This window comes from Leuciscus leuciscus (genome assembly GCF_965113295.1).
Source record: "Leuciscus leuciscus genome assembly, chromosome: 1".
NCBI lineage: Eukaryota > Metazoa > Chordata > Actinopteri > Cypriniformes > Leuciscidae > Leuciscus > Leuciscus leuciscus.
Genome location: NC_138725.1, coordinates 12,344,381 through 12,361,964, shown reverse-complemented (window position 1 = coordinate 12,361,964; position 17,584 = coordinate 12,344,381). Strand labels below are relative to the sequence as shown.

Sequence of the window (17,584 nt, the reverse complement as noted above, 5' to 3'; positions counted from 1 at the left end):
GTAGCATCCAGTGGTGGAAATACTGTGTTGGGATTAAACCCATCAGTACAAACGGAGAGATTAGAAGAAATGTTCTCCATTCACTTCCTTTCCATTTTTGCCGTTCTTTTACAGATCGTGGCAGACGGGTTATCTCGCTAGGTGGCCGGACTGGTTTCAAACGTTTGTCTATCTCTTTCAAGACACTTGGATTTTTGACGTTTACTTCTGGCACTTTGTTGTCAAACCACAAGCCTGTTATTTGGCGCACTACTCCAAGAAGTACACTATGTAAATAGTCTGGAACAAAACTTTCTGCCATGTTAAAACACTGTAATGTGGTCAAAAGACTTGGTCCTTTAACACCATTGACTGGGTTATTTACAGAGGCCAGTTCTGCATCATGGATCATGCCCTCGTGTGTTCTCAGACTAGGAATGGGTACTGAGAGTGGGTAGACCCTGGTAAACCCATCACCCTTTTCCACTCTCTCTCCAGAATGAGTGCAAAAATTACAGACATGTGCTGCAATTAATAAATTAATGGTAAATACTGGCAATATAATTCACTGTTAATTGTGTAGTTCTTTACTGTAATCTACGCAAAGTGGTCGTTCAACTACGTTGGTTAATGATGTCATGCACGTGGTGGAGTAATAACTACTTTTAATGAATCTGTTTGAGATCGAATTAATGCTAGATGTTTTGCTATAAATTACGGACATGGCATCTGAGGACTATTTCTAGTCCGACACACGTCCTGGACAATAAGGCTAAGATGTTTTGATCGCCCCCTGGTGGCTGGCTGCAGTATAGGTCCCTATTCTCTAAATTCACTTACTTTTTTCATTCAAGTGGACTACATAAGTGAACTAATGTAGGAAATATTGAATTAGGGTATAGGGTGTGATTTGAAACACAGCCTCTGAGTGTGAACGCTGTATATTTGCTTCATATATTTGCCGTACATGAGTATATTCCTGCTATTTTCTTGAAAATTAAACTGTAGCTTTTCTCCATCCAGTGCCCCAGCTCTCTGTACCTGCAGAAAACACACTACCAGCCGCCGCCAGACACACAGGCTTAATGTAATCAGAGAAAGTCACAGAAGAGGAGAGCTGGACCAGTGCTATGTCATTATCAAAAGGAGAATCATTATAGTTAGGATTATATTATTTAGAAAATAAGTAATTTAGCTGCATTTGTACACTATTATTTACTCTGTGAGTGACTTTGGTCTGACTTTTGGGGGCTTAAAGGAAGGCTGATGCAACAGAGAATGCTATTTCAATAAAGTCACATAGTACAAAATATTCCTCAAAATAATCTATAGAATGCATTACCATATTTGGTACAAGGAAGTGTGTATATATGTTAGTTGGAAACTTTTTCTGGAGGGGTCTTTCTGCAGAGGTGCACTCTATTCACTTCGTCATCATTGCACACGCCAGACAAGTATCCTGAATGAAAAACAGCAAAAACAACAACAAAAATGACGACCAGGTACTATTGTTGAGGTACTATCTGCAATGGAAAACGGAGCAAAAAGCGAGCCGAGTCGAGTTGAGCTGGTACTGGTAATGGAAAAGCGCCATTAGTGTCACAATGAAACTTACAGCTTCCTCAGCCTGGCTCAAGGCAAACCTCATACCAACCGAGGTTTGTCTCTGTGTTCGCAGTATCACCCTACTGCCGTGGATGACACGGCCCACCCACTCCGCATCCTTGAAAACATTGAAAAGGTGTGTGAGTGACTGAGTGATCTGGCCCACATCTGGTAGCACTAGGTTGTTGTCTGGGTCTGAATCTCAGATGAAAATAGTCTTTTAGACCCACCTCTACAACATTTTCATCTCCTTACCGTAGCCTGATTCACAGCGGTGAGCTTTTAATGGGTTCTAATTTGAGTGGTACTGGTGGGTTTCCACGGGAAATACGAGCTTGCCGCGGTTCGTCTCTGCGTCATTACGTCACGTCTGTATACATAAAGAAGGAGTCCCGGCTAGTAGGCTATTCTGCGTGTGAGGATGCTGCAGGTGGCAGATCATTTATAGCCTTAAATACATAGTCACGTAGTGTTGATAACATTAACAATTTGAGAACAAAATATAACAATAATAATTTACACGGTTTGACGTGATCTGAGCTAACTTTAAATTCGTAAGATTTAATCACCAGTTGATCAGAACAAAAGTGGCTGACATGTTACTTGTTCAGATGACATTTTCCTTCTTTTCATATCCACACTGGTGCATTGACTGACAGCCCACACATACACCTCAAGACATTATTCATCCGTGCTCAGGAGCCGTGCTGATTATATTATTTAGTTCCCAAAACAATAAAAAGACAGGAACCAAAAACTAATGTTAGGGGAACGTTCTGTGTTTGCTGGGAAGCCCCTGAAACAAACGTAATACTTGGCTTTCAGAACTGAAAATTATGGAGTTATTCCTGAAGCAAGAAGAATCAGCAGACAATAAAGCTGGACAAAAACAACAAGCTGTTGATAAAATTATAATGAGTTTAATCAATCATAACTTGAAGTACAAAAAATAATAAAAATTAAAACTAATAAGACAGATCTCTGAAAAACAATGAATGAGTTCAAATTAATATCAGATTCATGTCTCTGTTGAAAGTGTTACGGCCTCTTCTTCAGCTCCTGAACATGAACGTGTTTTTCCAGTGTAATTTTTCTGGTGCTCTTCTTCTGAATGAGAAGGCAGAAGTGATTTCAGAACGAAGGCCCGAGTGAAACTCTTCCCGCATTGATCACATGTAAAGTTTCTCTCCGTTGCGGATCCTCATGAGATTCTTCAGACTTGATTTACATTTACACGTATTTTTCCTTTCTCGTTCACGTCCATCAGGTCTAAAAGAAACAATAAATCAAGTGAGATTTCAAATGAGAGACAAACGTGAAATGAAAAGTGAAGCTCAAAGTCAAGATCACTGATGAGTTCAATAGTCATTTTAATCTCATCAAATCTGGTGGACAACGGCTGTGCACGATTATGATCTATTTTAATGTCATGAAGATGATTTGTGTTATAAAACACTAGTTTGGTCATGAAACAATGTAAGTCTGGTGAGCATCAGCATGTTCTTCATCATGAAGAATGAATGAGGAATCAAGAATAAACACCAACCTCTTTGTTCTTCAGTATCTTGATGTTTCATTCTGCAGGTTCTGGATCACTGGCGTTCTCTCTGTCCTCTCCTTCCAGATGCTTTCTGGCAGTTCTGCTAAAAACAAACAAGTTTCATTTCTTACAAACATGATGAGAGAGGAATAATCAATATTTCAGACTCTGAACTAAGTACTAAGGCTAATCACATGTTGAAAAATATAGTGACCGTGATCATGTAACTTAAGATTATCAGGTTTTGTCGAAGCCACAACAACACAACAAACAAAACTCGCATAAATCAACTAGTGCTGAAACGACAAGCCAAGGTTTCCTAAACATGAAAATGATTCATATTCAGCGCTTCAAATAAACTTAAGCATAAAGTTTAACACGTCGTTCAGATGCATGTGATGTTTACTCTGATGTGGTATTCCCTTTGTGTAACTTATCAACCTTTATTTAACCAGGCAAATCACTGAAGAACAAGCTCTTATTTTCACCAACAGCTTGACAGAAAAAAAATCCACATTACAAAACACACACATACACATTCATTTAAAACATTTACAAGCTGTGATAAAAACACTCCCTAGTAGTTTATTAAATGCAGAGATTGAAATAAATGATTGTAATTTCAATGACTTGAGGCACATTCTTATATTTAATGGTTATATCTTTATCAGTAAATGTAAGAAAGTCATGTGTGTATTTCCATTTTCCTTCAATGCTTGTCCCGAGAGCGAGCGAGTCTCTGTTCAACTTTACAGAACGAGCTCCAGGACCTCAAGTTGATGAAGAGCAATAATTCTGACTAAAATATACATTTGTTTATTAATCTACATTAATCTACATTGTTCATAGAAGATTAACATGAAGGATTTAAAACCTACATTTAACGTCTATGAAAACAGAAACTGTAACTAATGTGTCATATAAACAGATATGAGTTCTAAAACATTATCAATAATTCTAATAACATGCCAGATGAGATGGACTTGGTAATTGCGATGATGTATTCATTGTTTTGTTTACTTTTCTGACAATGTATATATACATTCTCACACACACACATCCACAGGTTTAACAGCAACAGACAGCATTTTTATTGAATTTGGCAAATTGAGAGCACTTATTTGAAGGGGTGAGACCTAGCACCGACACTCATCTCTTGTGGTATGTCCAGTAAAGTACGCACAGGTCCTTTAGTTGTCTTGTCCTTCACAAAAAGCCTGTTAGCTACTTCACTGAGGTTGGCGAAGACAACATTACTGATGTTGCTGTTGGTCAAGGCCACGGACTCATTTAACTTATCCAAAACGAAATGGCTTCTGAGTAAGAGTCAACTTGCTGCATCGCCTCTTGACGGTCGACTGTGAGTGACGTCACGTCCCAACTCACGAACACGCCCCATAGCAAAATCCCACCCTTGACACTGATTGACAGGTTTCCGTGTAAGGCATCGGAAATGGAAATACTAAGGGAATTGCGATTTCATTTGAGTTTTGGCTGGCTACATACGCAACGCTGAGAAAGTGAAAAAGCAGACGTGGTGATTGATATTGCTATTTAAATATGACAGGGTCAAGACTCGTTAGATATGGGAAACACAGTTGCAAACGGACTTTGCATTTCCATTTTAAATTTGGCAGTCACTGTGCGTTCGCTTAAACGAAAATGCAAACGGTAATGCGCGATTTGCATTTGCGTTTGGATTATGTTACATTTTATGCGTCTACAATTTGAAAACGCAATTGCAAAAACAATTAGCAATTTCTTTTGAATAATGTTCGGAATATCATTCCATAGTCCTGTGCTCACCACACACCGGCTTAAGGTGGAGAGGGGAGATTTGGCTATAGAGTGATGTGTGTTGTAGCGACAATGACTTTGTTTAGGGAATTACTAACTCAAATGAGGGGTAATATTCATAAGATGATGAATATATATATCGCATGTATACACAAATTAAATTATCCCAAATAGGGAATAGGCTAAACCTCACCTTATATGAATAATTAACACGATTGCTCTTAGTAACTATTCATAAATGGTCGGTAAAATCATATCAATTATCAGGGCAAGTTTTCATGTAATTCAAATTCAGTTATCATCTGTCCGTCCAGCGAACTTTATCAAGTAGAGCTTTGTAGCTAAAACCATTATTTCCAGGGACTTCAAGTTATGGAAAAATGAGACAGATTCAACCCAAAGGATTATGGAGTTTATTAAAACAAACTAAGGATTACATAGACTGCTTAAATCACGCAGGAGTAAATATGGATAGCAAAACGAACAACACAAAATGATTGCAATACGAAATATTGGAGACAGACAGAGAGAGAGAGAGAGAGAGAGAGAGAGAGAGAGAGAGAAGGGATGTCCCGATCCGAATTACGGCATTGGTATCGTGCCGATACTAGCCCAGAACGCTAGATCGGATATCGGAGGGGAGAAAAAAAATTATCCGATACCCATGATCGATACCTATTAAGGGTGGAACGGTATATGTATTCGTATTGAACGTACGTTCGGTACGTGCGTCACGGTTCGGTGCACGGGTTCTTTAGGAACACCTAATCTGTAGCCCCGCCTTAGCCTTAGCGTCTATTTCGCTTCAAACGCTCGCTTTTATCATTATACGCGCACGGCGCGTCCTATTCGCTTTGGATGCAAGAATGGATTCAAACTGTTCAAGCATCGAACTAGATGCGATAGACGCGAAGTTGACGCTCTATTCACGTTTGGTGTGAACGCAGCAAAATGAACAGGCTGCGATGTCGAGATTGCAATGCTGGAATGTGTGTGTGTGTGTGTGTGTGTGTGTGTGTGTGTGTGTGTCAGAGAGAGAGAGAGAGAGAGAGGCACGGGCGCGATCGAACAGTGGAAACATAAAAACATACTCCGTCATTTACAGGGCATCATTAAAACTGCAAAAAGTGTTTAGCCTACTTATATTTGTGTAAAACACAACACTGTGCTTTTGTCAAACTGTAAACTCTTGTCAAATTGTAACCTACAACTGTCTGTCACCCAACTAAAATCACACACACACGCTGTTTAAAAGCAAAAATCATCTAATCTTTTGGACATTCATTATATTGCATTGTTTTTCATTTCTTGTCCTAAAACAGAGATAAGTCCTAGACAGTAATAAATTATTTATAATTCAGATGAGAATAACGTTAAAGTTAATTAAAATTTTAAGGAAACAAATATATTGATCTGAAATATAGCAAATTCATTTTAAATTCATTCAGGTACAATTACCAAACATATCTCATATCTTGAATAAAGGGTGGCAGTCTTTCATTATCAACTGTTGTTGTGGACTATATATTGGAGAAGTATTTGTTCTCCATTTGAGTGAGATGTTTTAATGTGGCTGATTGAGCAAAGTGCTTCCATATATTTTATTATTAGTAGTATTAGTTCAAGAATAAAATAAAAATATCGGATTGATATCGGTATCAGCAAATAGCCAAAGCTGCGGCATCGGTATCGGTATCGGAAGTGAAAAAGTGGTATCGGGACATCCCTAAGAGAGAGGGAGAGAATGTTCTTCTAAGGACCAAACAGTTCAAACAGTTGCTTCAAATGAGACCCAAAGGCTTTTAAAGAGTTCTAGACAACCTTAAAACAGCATTTTCTTTTCAGATTGCGAAATTAAGACTGTACTTGCTTTGATATGGCCCCTTTCGTGCGGCTGGTCTGAAATGATGCGTAGGCCGTGTGTCCGAAGTTTCTTCCGGGCGGAGGTAGATGATGCGATAACTCAGCGGCAGCACGTACGAAAAATGATTAGTCTTAAATTCGTTTCGTTCGTGAATACACTGAACGAAGGACAAAGTATCAAACTGAGGTAGATAAAAGAAAAAGAAAACAAAAGAAAACCTCCGGTTGGAGTTTGTAGTGAAGAAGTGGACCTCTCTCTGGCGTAGAACTGCCCAGTTGCCCCTTGTTTTGAAGGAGCTAAACTCACGCCCTTTTACATGCCTGAACCAAAATGCGAAAACAAAACCATCGAGCAAAATACCGGAGTGAACATGGCTGTGAACGACTTTTGCAAATTATGTGAAGTAAATCTACGCATCCACGGTACAATCAGCATCTATACGTCACGGCTCTCAGCCCGCCCTCTGTTCGTTGATTGGCCCGGCTGTTTTCAGGCCAGAGGAAAACTGAGAGATAGGTCGCTATCTCAGACTGAGTACAGGAGCGAAATGAAATAGAGCGGAAGTACGAAGTCTGACGAAGTCAGGCTAATGCCATTGGGGACCCCGAGGAGATCCCAAGAGGGTCTCAGCCAGAGAGGCGCCTTTGCTGGTCACATGCCTCAGTTGAGCAGTCCAAAAGGACGCTTCTTTGTTTACCCAGGACCAAAAGCGCTGTGTTTGTGAATCAGAATCCAGTAATTTAATCAAGTGGCAGACACCATTAGCTTTGTGTCCTAGTCCAAGAAGAAAAGAGATATTTTTGCAAATTAGGATCCAGTAATTTAATCAAATGACTGAGCTGACCATCTGCTTTGTGCTACAGTGTCTAACTTACACAGAATATACTTTGTTGCTCAGCACATGAAAATAAACTACTTCTGTGATCTCTGACTGTGTTTAAGCGGTTTCTCCACTGAATGGATCTTCATGTGTCGCTTCAGGTGAGTTTTAACAGAGAAACTCTTTCCACACTGATCACACGTGTGCGGTTTCTCTCTGCTGTGGATCCTCTCATGTGTTTTCAGATTTGATGACTGACTGAATCTCTTGTCGCAGTGTGAACACTTGTAAGGTTTTTCTCCAGTGTGGATCCTCTCATGTGATTTCAGAGCTGATGACTGACTGAATCTCCTGTCGCAGTGTGAACACTTGTAAGGTTTTTCTCCAGTGTGGATCCTCTCATGTGATTTCAGAGCTGATGAGTGACTGAATCTCCTGTCGCAGTGTGAACACTTGTAAGGTTTTTCTCCAGTGTGGTTTATCTCATGTGATTTCAGATTTGCTGACTGAATGAATCTCTTGTCACAGTGTGAACACTTGTAAGGTTTTTCTCCAGTGTGAATTCTCTGGTGCAGTTTTAAACCGTCCGCTGTAGTAAAAGTCTTCTCACACTCAAAGCACATGTACTCTCTCACACCAGTGTGAGTTTTCTCATGTTTATGTAAATTACCCCGCTGTGAAAAACTCTTTCCACACACAGAACATGAATGCGGCTTCTCCTTCGTATGAACTGTCAGGTGTGTCTTCAGGTCTGATGCACAGATAAATGTTTTCCCACACTGATCACATGTGAACGGCTTCTCTCCAGTGTGGATCCTCATGTGTCCTATAAGGTGTGAAGATCGACTGAAATCTTTCCCACATTTATCACAATTAAACGGTTTCTCTCCAGTGTGGATCATCATGTGTTGCTTCAGTGTACTTTTAAAAGCAAAACTCTTTCCACACTGATCACACGTGTGCGGTTTCTCTCCAGTGTGGATCCTCTCATGTTTTTTCAGAGTTGATGAGTGACTGAATCTCTTGTCACAGTGTGAACACTTGTAAGGTTTTTCTCCAGTGTGAATTCTCTGGTGCAGTTTTAAACCGTCTGCTGTAGTAAAAGTCTTCTCACACTCAAAGCACATGTACTCTCTCACACCAGTGTGAGTTTTCTCATGTCTATGTAAATATTTCAGCAGTGAAAAACTCTTTCCACACACAGAACATGAATGCGGCTTCTCCTTCGTATGAACTGTCAGGTGTCTCTTCAGGTTTAATGCAAAGAGAAATGTTTTCCCGCACTGATCACACTTAAACGGTTTCTCTCCGGTGTGAACTCTCATGTGAACATCAAGACTATGTTTGCATGTGAAACTCTTTCCACACTGAGTGCAGGTGAAAGATTTCTTGGCTCTTCTTTTCTTTAAAAATGTATTTTTAGTCTTTGAGCGACTCAAAGGTTTTTCTCCAGGTTTGACATGATGTTCCTCCTCCACTTCACCCAGTTCTTCACTCTCCTCGCTCTCTTCCATCAGGTCTGACATGAAAGAAAAATGTATTAAGTACAATTCAGTACACTGAATAATACACTGAAAGAAATACAAATTGAAAGTGACATGAAAGTGATCCCTAAAGTAATAGTAGAAAGTAGACAACTGTTTTAAATATTATGATAATTTGCTGCCTTTTTATAAATTGATTATTTATCAGTTAAAATAGTATTAGCTTGATCTGATGTTGATAATCAATATAAAAAATGTCTCAAACCTCCCTTTACTGACCATTTGTTGAAGAAAAACCCAGAACATTGTGTACCATTTCATAGTTTAACTGTTTATCTAAAAGTGATGAAGTGCTTGAATGTTTCCAACATGAATGTTCTTCAGCATCATGAATGAATGAAGAATAAACACCAACCTCTTTGTTCTTCAGGATCTTCAGTGTGTTTCATTCTGCAGGGTTCTGGATCACTCATGTTCTCACTGTCCTCTTTAATAAACTCAGTCTTTGCAGATTTCAGCTCTTCCTGATGCTCTGATGCTCGTCTTCACTTGCAGCTGATGGGAATTTACAGCATTTATTGGAGAATTACTGTGGGAGGAGCTTCACTGACCATGTGACTGGTGTGGGAGGAGCTTCACTGATGATGCAATTTATGTGGGAGGAGCTTCACTGATCTGCCCAAAATCTTAAATATATCAGTTACTGAGTTCGTTTTTATACTAACTGACACTTCTATGCAACAAATAAATGGCTATTATGATCATTTGCTGAATGCATTTTTATAAATTGATTATATGTCCTTGACTTTTCCTTCCACTGACTTCCATTCATACGCATGTGAAAGTGGGACACCAGAAACACAAGCTCAAGTGAATAACCCTGTGAGAAATAACAATCCATTCATTATTTGTATTGCTAATCCTAACATTATTCTGTTTCTTCATTAAAATACAGGGATCTAGAAATAAATAAAAGAATATAACTAATTTAAATTCTTCCAAATATGAATAATGGTAAGAAAAACAGTTAAACATCATAAACACAGAAATAAATGTACATATAGTAACCAGCAAATCCCCTCAGTCTGCTGACACCAATGAAATGAGCTTTAAGTGTCCATTTACAGGAGATCTGAAGACACCAGCATAATAAATGAGGTGAAAACAGGAACTATTGTCATAAAATAAATAGTGTTTTCAGCAGATCTGTTAATATTGATGAGCCTCAGACTATCAACACTCATTCAACAAGCCATTCAGGATCATCAGCAGATCATCTCACTTTATTCTGAGTGTTTGCTGTTAGAAACACATTATTTGAGTCAGGATACATGACAAAAGCCTGTAAAAAACTCTATTGAAAGACAATACTCTTATTTCTCAAACTATGACATGGATAAAACATCAATTACACAAAACAATGACACTCATCTTCCTCAACCACTACAGATTACAGCAGCATAATGTCCAAATTAATCTAAATATATAGTTTGATCTTATAATAACTAAATTAATCACTACACAGTGAATTTGAGATCCGGAAATCAACACCAATGTACTTAATTTTAACACTTTAAAAGTGTAAATATGGGAACAACCCTCAAAGTGTTAGTTCGACACTTTCAAGAGCGTTGCCTCTCGCAACACCGACAGAGTTACAACATGAACACTAAGAGAGTGAAATATGAACACCTATTCTGCATTACCTACTTTAAAGAACTGTAAAATACACTGACAAATCATGTAATCTGAAAAAATAAATTCACTTTGAAATAAACATCACTTTATATTACTCTTTAAAAACTTTATTTCAAAACAATTCAGAAATTTAAATTGTAGGCTAACCTTAGTCTGGGATCATAAAAGTGGTTCTCTTACGAGAGATACTCTCGTACTGCATAGAATACGCTAAGGGAAAATCCTTTTCCACGAGAATACTGAAGCCAAAAAATTATCCTTAATTTTGTATTAATGTAAAACGCGTTGCGGCAGCATACAGACATAGGCGAGGCAGCTCGCGCGCCTATTGGCTGGTCTGCTGGCAACTGCTTAAGCCTATCGAGCGAGACCTAGAGTGACGTCAGACCCAATGAGGGCGCTTTGCGCCCTCTGCGTCACGTCCCGTCGAAACGGGCGTGGCTTAGGTCTATAAATACCGCTCGCAGGCTTCATATCTCTGATTTTTCATCCTTCAGCGAAGCAACTCACATCGCTGGATCCGAGAAGAAGCCACGCTGTTGAAGAAGCACTTCAGCGGGACGAGTCGAGAAGCTGCTGGCCGCGCCGCCCTCATCGCCTTCCTGCTGCGCTATCCGGCGTTATATCCTTTCTCTTCTACTGTGCCTTGTGTGTGCTCGCCGCCGCGACACACACTCTCATTGCACTAAAAGAGCCGGGCGTCTTTTTCAAGACGCCCCTTTCCTGAGGATCACGCAGTTCTCGCGCTCGCTGACGGCGACTGCCCTCACTGCGAGCTAGTTACTGCCTATGGTGACTCTGAGGACTCACCTGGCATCCTTCTCCGAGACTGCTCCTCCACCCTTCCAAGCCGCAAAGCTCGCTGGTTCGCCCGCTTGCCTTGCCTGCTTGGGGGATGATACCTGCTCGCCCTCTGTTCGAGCCGCGCAACCGCGCCGTTCACAGGGGATGTCTGGAGCGGACCGTCACGGGGCTGGCTTTCTCTCTCCCTCTGTTCGAGCCGCGCAAACTGCGCTGCTCACAAGGGAGGCTGGAAGCGGATGGTCAGGGTTAGTTTTTCTTTACGTTACAAGAAAGCTACCCTGCCCCTGCGCCCCATTCACGCGTCACTCACCGGCGAAAGGAGAAAAGTGTTTACAGTCCCGTCGAGACCGGACTGACCTCATTTCTCACACATGTCTCAGTTCCCTGATCAGGCGACTGGAAATGTCTATACTGCAGCAAACGTGCCTGTTTTTTAATACACGCACGTCTGCAAGCAAACGCCGAAGAAAACATGTTGACGCTCTTTTATATGCTCGTGCATCTGAAAGCCTTTGTGTTTCCCCCTGTGGCTCAGTGGCGGATTCCTAGGTTTTTCACACGGGAGACCGGTGTTCGAATCCCGGTCTAACGGCAGATAAATTATGCCGCCAATGCTTCGTTCTGTCAGTTCCCTGGAAGGCGACTGCAGACGTGCATTTTGCAGCCAACGAGCGCGTTGTACAACCCGCCCGCCTGCACCCAGACACCGTTTCTATGGTTCCCGTGCGTCACTGGCGAAAGGAGAAAAGAGTGCTTTAGTCCCGCTGCGGCCGGGCCGATCTCAATTTCTCACACATTTCTCATTCCCCTCTGAAATTCAGGCGACTGGAAATGTCTTTATTGCAGTGAGCGAGCCTGTTGTTACACGCACGCCTGCAAACAAACGCCAGCATGTTGACGCTCTCTGATAATACTCGCGCTGACTGAAATCCTATGTGTCTTCCCCTGTGGGCCAGTGGCAGATTCACAGATTTTCGCACGAGAGACCCGTGTTCGATCCCGGGTCTACCGGCAAATAAAATTATGCCGTCAATGCCCGCTCTGTCAGTTCCCTGAAGAGGCGACTGCAGATGTGTATTTTGCAGCCAACGAGTGCGTTGTACAACCCCCTCGCCTGCACCCAAACCTTGCCGCTCGTCCAGTTCCAAGAAATGTGACTGGTCCAGCGTATTTAGCAGCCAACAAGCCGGTTCCTTTGCCCGCTGTTTTTATGACTACCCAGATAAATCCCTTAAAGAGTGTATTTTCTGGTGTCCTGGCCACGGCCGATGGTGTTTCATGTGTAGAAAAATGCCCACTACTCAGTGCCCACAAACGCTACTTCCCACATGTCTCATGGTCTCTGTAAAAACGAGACCAGTATGCATACGCTCTGCTCACGCGAGCAATGCTGTAAAAGTGGTATATGTGCCCGCTACCCTGCGCCCACGCCCACACACAGACATGGAACTAGCCCAGCCCTCCCCCTCTCAGTTAAACACTACAGAGGAGTCGAGCGCGGGCATTCTGCCCGCTGTTATCAGCGCGCCCCCTGCCTCAGATGTCATGAGCGCGACGCTTATGTCACAGCACACCAAAGCCGCTGTATCGCGAGCCGATCGGAGCGTGCTTCGCATCCAGCCCCTAGCTACTCGCGCACTTGCGTGGGAAAAGCTTCCCGGGGTTTCGAGATGGGTGCTGCACATCATAAAAGAAGGCTATTCGCTGCAGTTTCGCCGGCGCCCTCGTCGCTACATGGCGCGCGTCGAGACCACGGTAGAATCGAAAGTAGCTCATCTACTTCGAGCCGAGATTCTGAAACTGTTGAGCAAAGGGGCTATAGAACCCCTATCTCAAGCTCAAAGCGAAGGGGGGCTTTACAGCAGATATTTCCTGGTGCCCAAGAAAGACGGGGGTCTCAGACCCATACTAGATCTGCGGCAGCTGAACAGAGCGCTTGTGAAGCGCCAGTTCAGGATGCTCACGACCAGAAAAATCCTCGCGCATGTCCGCCGAGGGGACTGGTTTGTGTCAATAGATCTAAAGGACGCGTATTTTCAAATACAGATAGCGTCACGTCACAGGCGATTTTTGAGATTCGCCTTCGAGGGCCAGGCATATCAGTACACAGTCCTGCCTTTCGGCTTGTCCCTGGCACCCCGTACATTTACGAAGTGCATGGACGCAGCGCTCGCACCCCTCAGACTACGGGGTATACGAGTGCTGAACTATCTGGACGACTGGCTGATTCTAGCCCAATCTCACTCGGAGCTTGTGGAGCACAGGACCATTTTACTCGATCACCTCGAGAATCTCGGTCTCGCAGTGAACTGGGAAAAGAGCTCGCTATTCCCCAGACAGATTATATCTTTTCTGGGAATAGAACTGAACTCGCTGCTAATGACAGCACGCCTGTCATCTCAGCACACACTGGACATTCGGCGCGCAGCCGGCTCGTTCCGCTGCGGCGCGATAGTCCCTCTCTAGACATTAAAGGACACATCAAAGGATGCTAGGTCTGATGGCCTCAGCATCATCAGTTCTCCAGTTGGGCCTTCTGCGCATGCGCCCACTGCAGTTCTGGCTCAGAGAGAGAGTGCCACGCACAGCGTGGGCCTCCGGTCGGCTTCGCTTCAAGGTCAATCAAGCGTGCATTGCAGCTTTGAAACCTTGGGAGGCAAAAGACTGGTACCAATCAGGTGTAAGCCTGGGGACTTCCTCGAGAGTGATGGTGGTGTCCACGGATGCATCCACCTCGGGATGGGGAGCGCTGCTCAAGGGCAGACCGCTTTTTGGCCAATGGTCAAAGCAGGAGAAGCTCCTACATATCAACTGCCTCGAAATGTTGGCAGTGAGCAAAGCGCTCACGCGCTTTTGTCCCCTGATAAAGGGACACCACGTGCTAATATGTTCAGACAACGTCTCAGTGGTGTCCTACATAAATCGCCAGGGCGGCCTCAGGTCCCTGACTCTGTACAGGCTAACCAGGCGCCTCCTGATATGGGCCCGCAGCAACCTGCTCTCGCTGAGAGCAGCGCACGTGCCAGGGCTCCTAAATATAGGGCCAGACAGACTGTCCAGGAACCAGGTTCCGACAGGGGAATGGTCTTTGCACCCACAGACAGTCCAGCTGCTGTGGAGGAAATTCGGCAGAGCGGAAGTAGACCTGTTCGCGTCTCAAGAAAACGCTCACTGTCCAGAATTTTTCTCGAAGAGCAAGGACGCGCTGACCCACGAGTGGCCTCGCCGTCCTCTCTACGCTTTTCCCCCCGTCTCCCTCCTGACACAGGTGGTAAAACGGGTCAGGGAAGAAGGATGCTCAGTGCTGCTTGTAGCCCCACTTTGGACGAGCCAACCTTGGTTCCCAATTGTGATGCAGTAAGCAAGCACCGCCCCGTGGCCAGTGCCTCTGAGGAGGGATCTCCTCTCTCAAGCCAACGGCTCGATCTGGCATCCTCACCAAGAGCTGTGGTCCCTCCATGTGTGGGCCATCTACGGGTACCCGCTGACCTCCCACAGGGAGTGTTAAACACTATCACGCAGGCCAGAGCTCCGTCTACGCGATGTCTCTATGCCTCCAAATGGTCGGTGTTTTCTAGCTGGTGCACAGCTCGTGGTGTGTCACCCCTGCATTGCGGTGTGACGGAGGTTCTCTCCTTCCTACAGGAGCTGTTGGATAAGGGCAGGTCCCCTTCCATGCTCAAAGCCTATGTAGCGGCCATAGCAGTGTTCTCTTCGAACACGCTTGGCCAGTCTATTGGAAGGAACGATTTAGTCATTCGCTTCCTTAGAGGAGCTAAGAGACTGAATCCTCCCAGACCTCCCACAGTCCCTATATGGGACCTTTCTACGGTACTGGAAGCCATGAAAGGTCATCCATTCGAGCCCTTGCAGAAGATTGATCTTAAACACCTGTCTTTCAAGACGGCGTTTCTTCTGGATCTCGCTTCAGTGAAGCGCATAGGGGACTTACACGCGCTCTCAGTAAGCGCAACGTGCATGGAATTTGGGCCGAATGACTCTAGAGTTATACTTAAACCAAAGCACGGTTATGTTCCCAAATCCCTCAATACACCGTTCAGAGCACAGGTCATCTCCCTGTCTGCCCTGCCGGTCACTGAAGGAAATATGGACGAAAGCTCCCTTTGCCCAGTCAGGGCATTAAGAGCTTATGTGTCTCGCTCGTCTGTTTTCAGACAGACGGAGCAGCTCTTTGTTTCGTTCAGCGGGCGCTCTAAGGGACTAGCCGCTTCGAAACAGACCCTATCCAGATGGATAGTGGACGCAATAGCGCTAGCTTACACAACCAAGGGCATGCAGTGCCCACTGGGTGTCAAGGCGCACTCCATGAGAAGCATGGCTTCATCGTGGGCCTGGTCAAGTGGGATTGCCTTGCAAGATATTTGTATGGCGGCAGGCTGGGCCTCTCCGTCTACATTTATAAGGTTTTACAACCTAGAGGTTCCCGCACTACAGGCCAGACTACTGTCGGTCTAGTACGGCCAAATCTCATAAACTGACACTGTCAGTTATGCAGCTATTGAGTATTGCAGTGCTGCTCTATGCTGCCATTTAGGAAGATAGTGGCTAAACCCCTCCTCTTCCAGGATTCCCTGTGAATCCCCTGGGTGATTGTGTACTGTATGAACTCCGGGCTGTCGCCCTTGAGTCTATAGTATCAGATCCCAGCACGCACAGCGTTTTACAGTAGGTTCCCCTAGCGTATTCTACGCAGTACGAGAGTATCTCTCGTAAGAGAACGTACTCGGTTACTAACTTAACCTCGGTTCTCTCTAGAGAGAGGAACGAGTACTGCGTATCCTGCCGTGCATGCACGCGCTCTGGTTGCTTCGACTATGAAAAACCAGAGATATGAAGCCTGCGAGCGGTATTTATAGACCTAAGCCACGCCCGTTTCGGCGGGACGTGACGCAGAGGTCTGACGTCACTTTAGGTCTCGCTCGATATAGGCTTAAGCAGTTACCAGCAGACCAGCCAATAGGCGCGCGAGCTGCCTCGCCTATGTCTGTATGCTGCCGCAACGCGTTTTACATTAATACAAAATTAAGGATAATTTTTTGGCTTCAGTATTCTCGTGGAAAAGGATTTTCCCCTAGCGTATTCTACGCAGTACTCGTTCCTCTCTCTAGAGAGAACCGAGGTTACGTTAGTAACAGAGTACGTTTTCTCAATTAAAATAATAACATTTTATATGCGCAGAAACTGAAAATGATCAGATAAAGATCACCACAAAGCACTATTGTTCCAAGAGTAAAACACTATTCATATTTATTATTGATTTAATGTCTCACGTGGCTCATCATAGGCTCAATGTAAAACATTTAGCAGTATCTTTTACTTTAATAAAGCATTTTTATGCATTTAAAATTAGTTTAATATTATATATCTATTAAAATTGCAGCTTAATAACATTTAGATTTTTAAACCATTTTAATCAAACACTGGTGAAACAACCACTTATGTCTGTAATGGTGACTTGATAGCTAGGACTGTAACAGTAGCTAGTTGAGAATAGGTGACCACTGGTGCATCGGTAAGAATGCAATCGAATACTCTAATGCTCTTCAATAGATTTATTGACAGCAGCAGATGATTATCTGTCTTCTTGAGTGTACAGTAGCTATGATGCAGCTGACATGATGCAATAAGTAAAGCTAATAAATGCTAATTAGTACAACTTTCCCTTCAAGTAACTTTAGCTGCTTATATCAAAGAACCAAATAATATACCAGATAACACACATTAGCTAATAACTATACAATGTCAGGTGAGTCCACACATAAACACACTAGGAGTGTAACACTATACTAGGTATTAGCATAATGCTAGCGAACTTTATGCTAACATACTGCATTTCAACTGAGTATCCCAGAATAGACAACACTCATAAAAAACCTAAGGCACCAAAATACACATATGTAAACATTAAGACCAAGGTACTCACATGTCTCTGAACGCACATGCACAGATAACGACACAGACGACAACTACCC

The 17,584-nt window shown here is 43.3% G+C and overlaps 1 protein-coding gene and 1 long non-coding RNA gene across 6 annotated transcripts in view; both read right to left on the bottom strand.

The window, feature by feature from the left end:
- Positions 1-17,584, bottom strand: part of LOC309500348 (uncharacterized protein) — a 252,069-nt gene that overhangs the window by 31,827 nt on the left and 202,658 nt on the right. The window contains exons 2-3 of one of the 5 annotated variants that reach the window (XM_082171920.1): positions 9,505-9,775; positions 7,678-9,124 (exon numbers count right to left, since the gene is read on the bottom strand). In XM_082171920.1, the coding sequence (XP_082028046.1) occupies positions 7,698-9,124; positions 9,505-9,562 (1,485 nt within the window). In that variant the 5' untranslated portion in view covers positions 9,563-9,775 and the 3' untranslated portion in view covers positions 7,678-7,697. Of the gene's footprint in view, positions 1-7,677; positions 9,125-9,504; positions 10,108-17,584 lie in introns of those variants that run through there. The other 4 variants (XM_082171922.1, XM_082171921.1, XM_082171924.1 and 1 more) reach the window with 4 other exon arrangements.
- LOC309503658 lies at positions 2,483-3,483 on the bottom strand. The gene is made up of 2 exons (XR_014207793.1): positions 3,131-3,483; positions 2,483-2,853 (listed from the first exon to the last, which is right to left on the bottom strand). It is a non-coding gene; the product is annotated as an uncharacterized lncRNA (long non-coding RNA).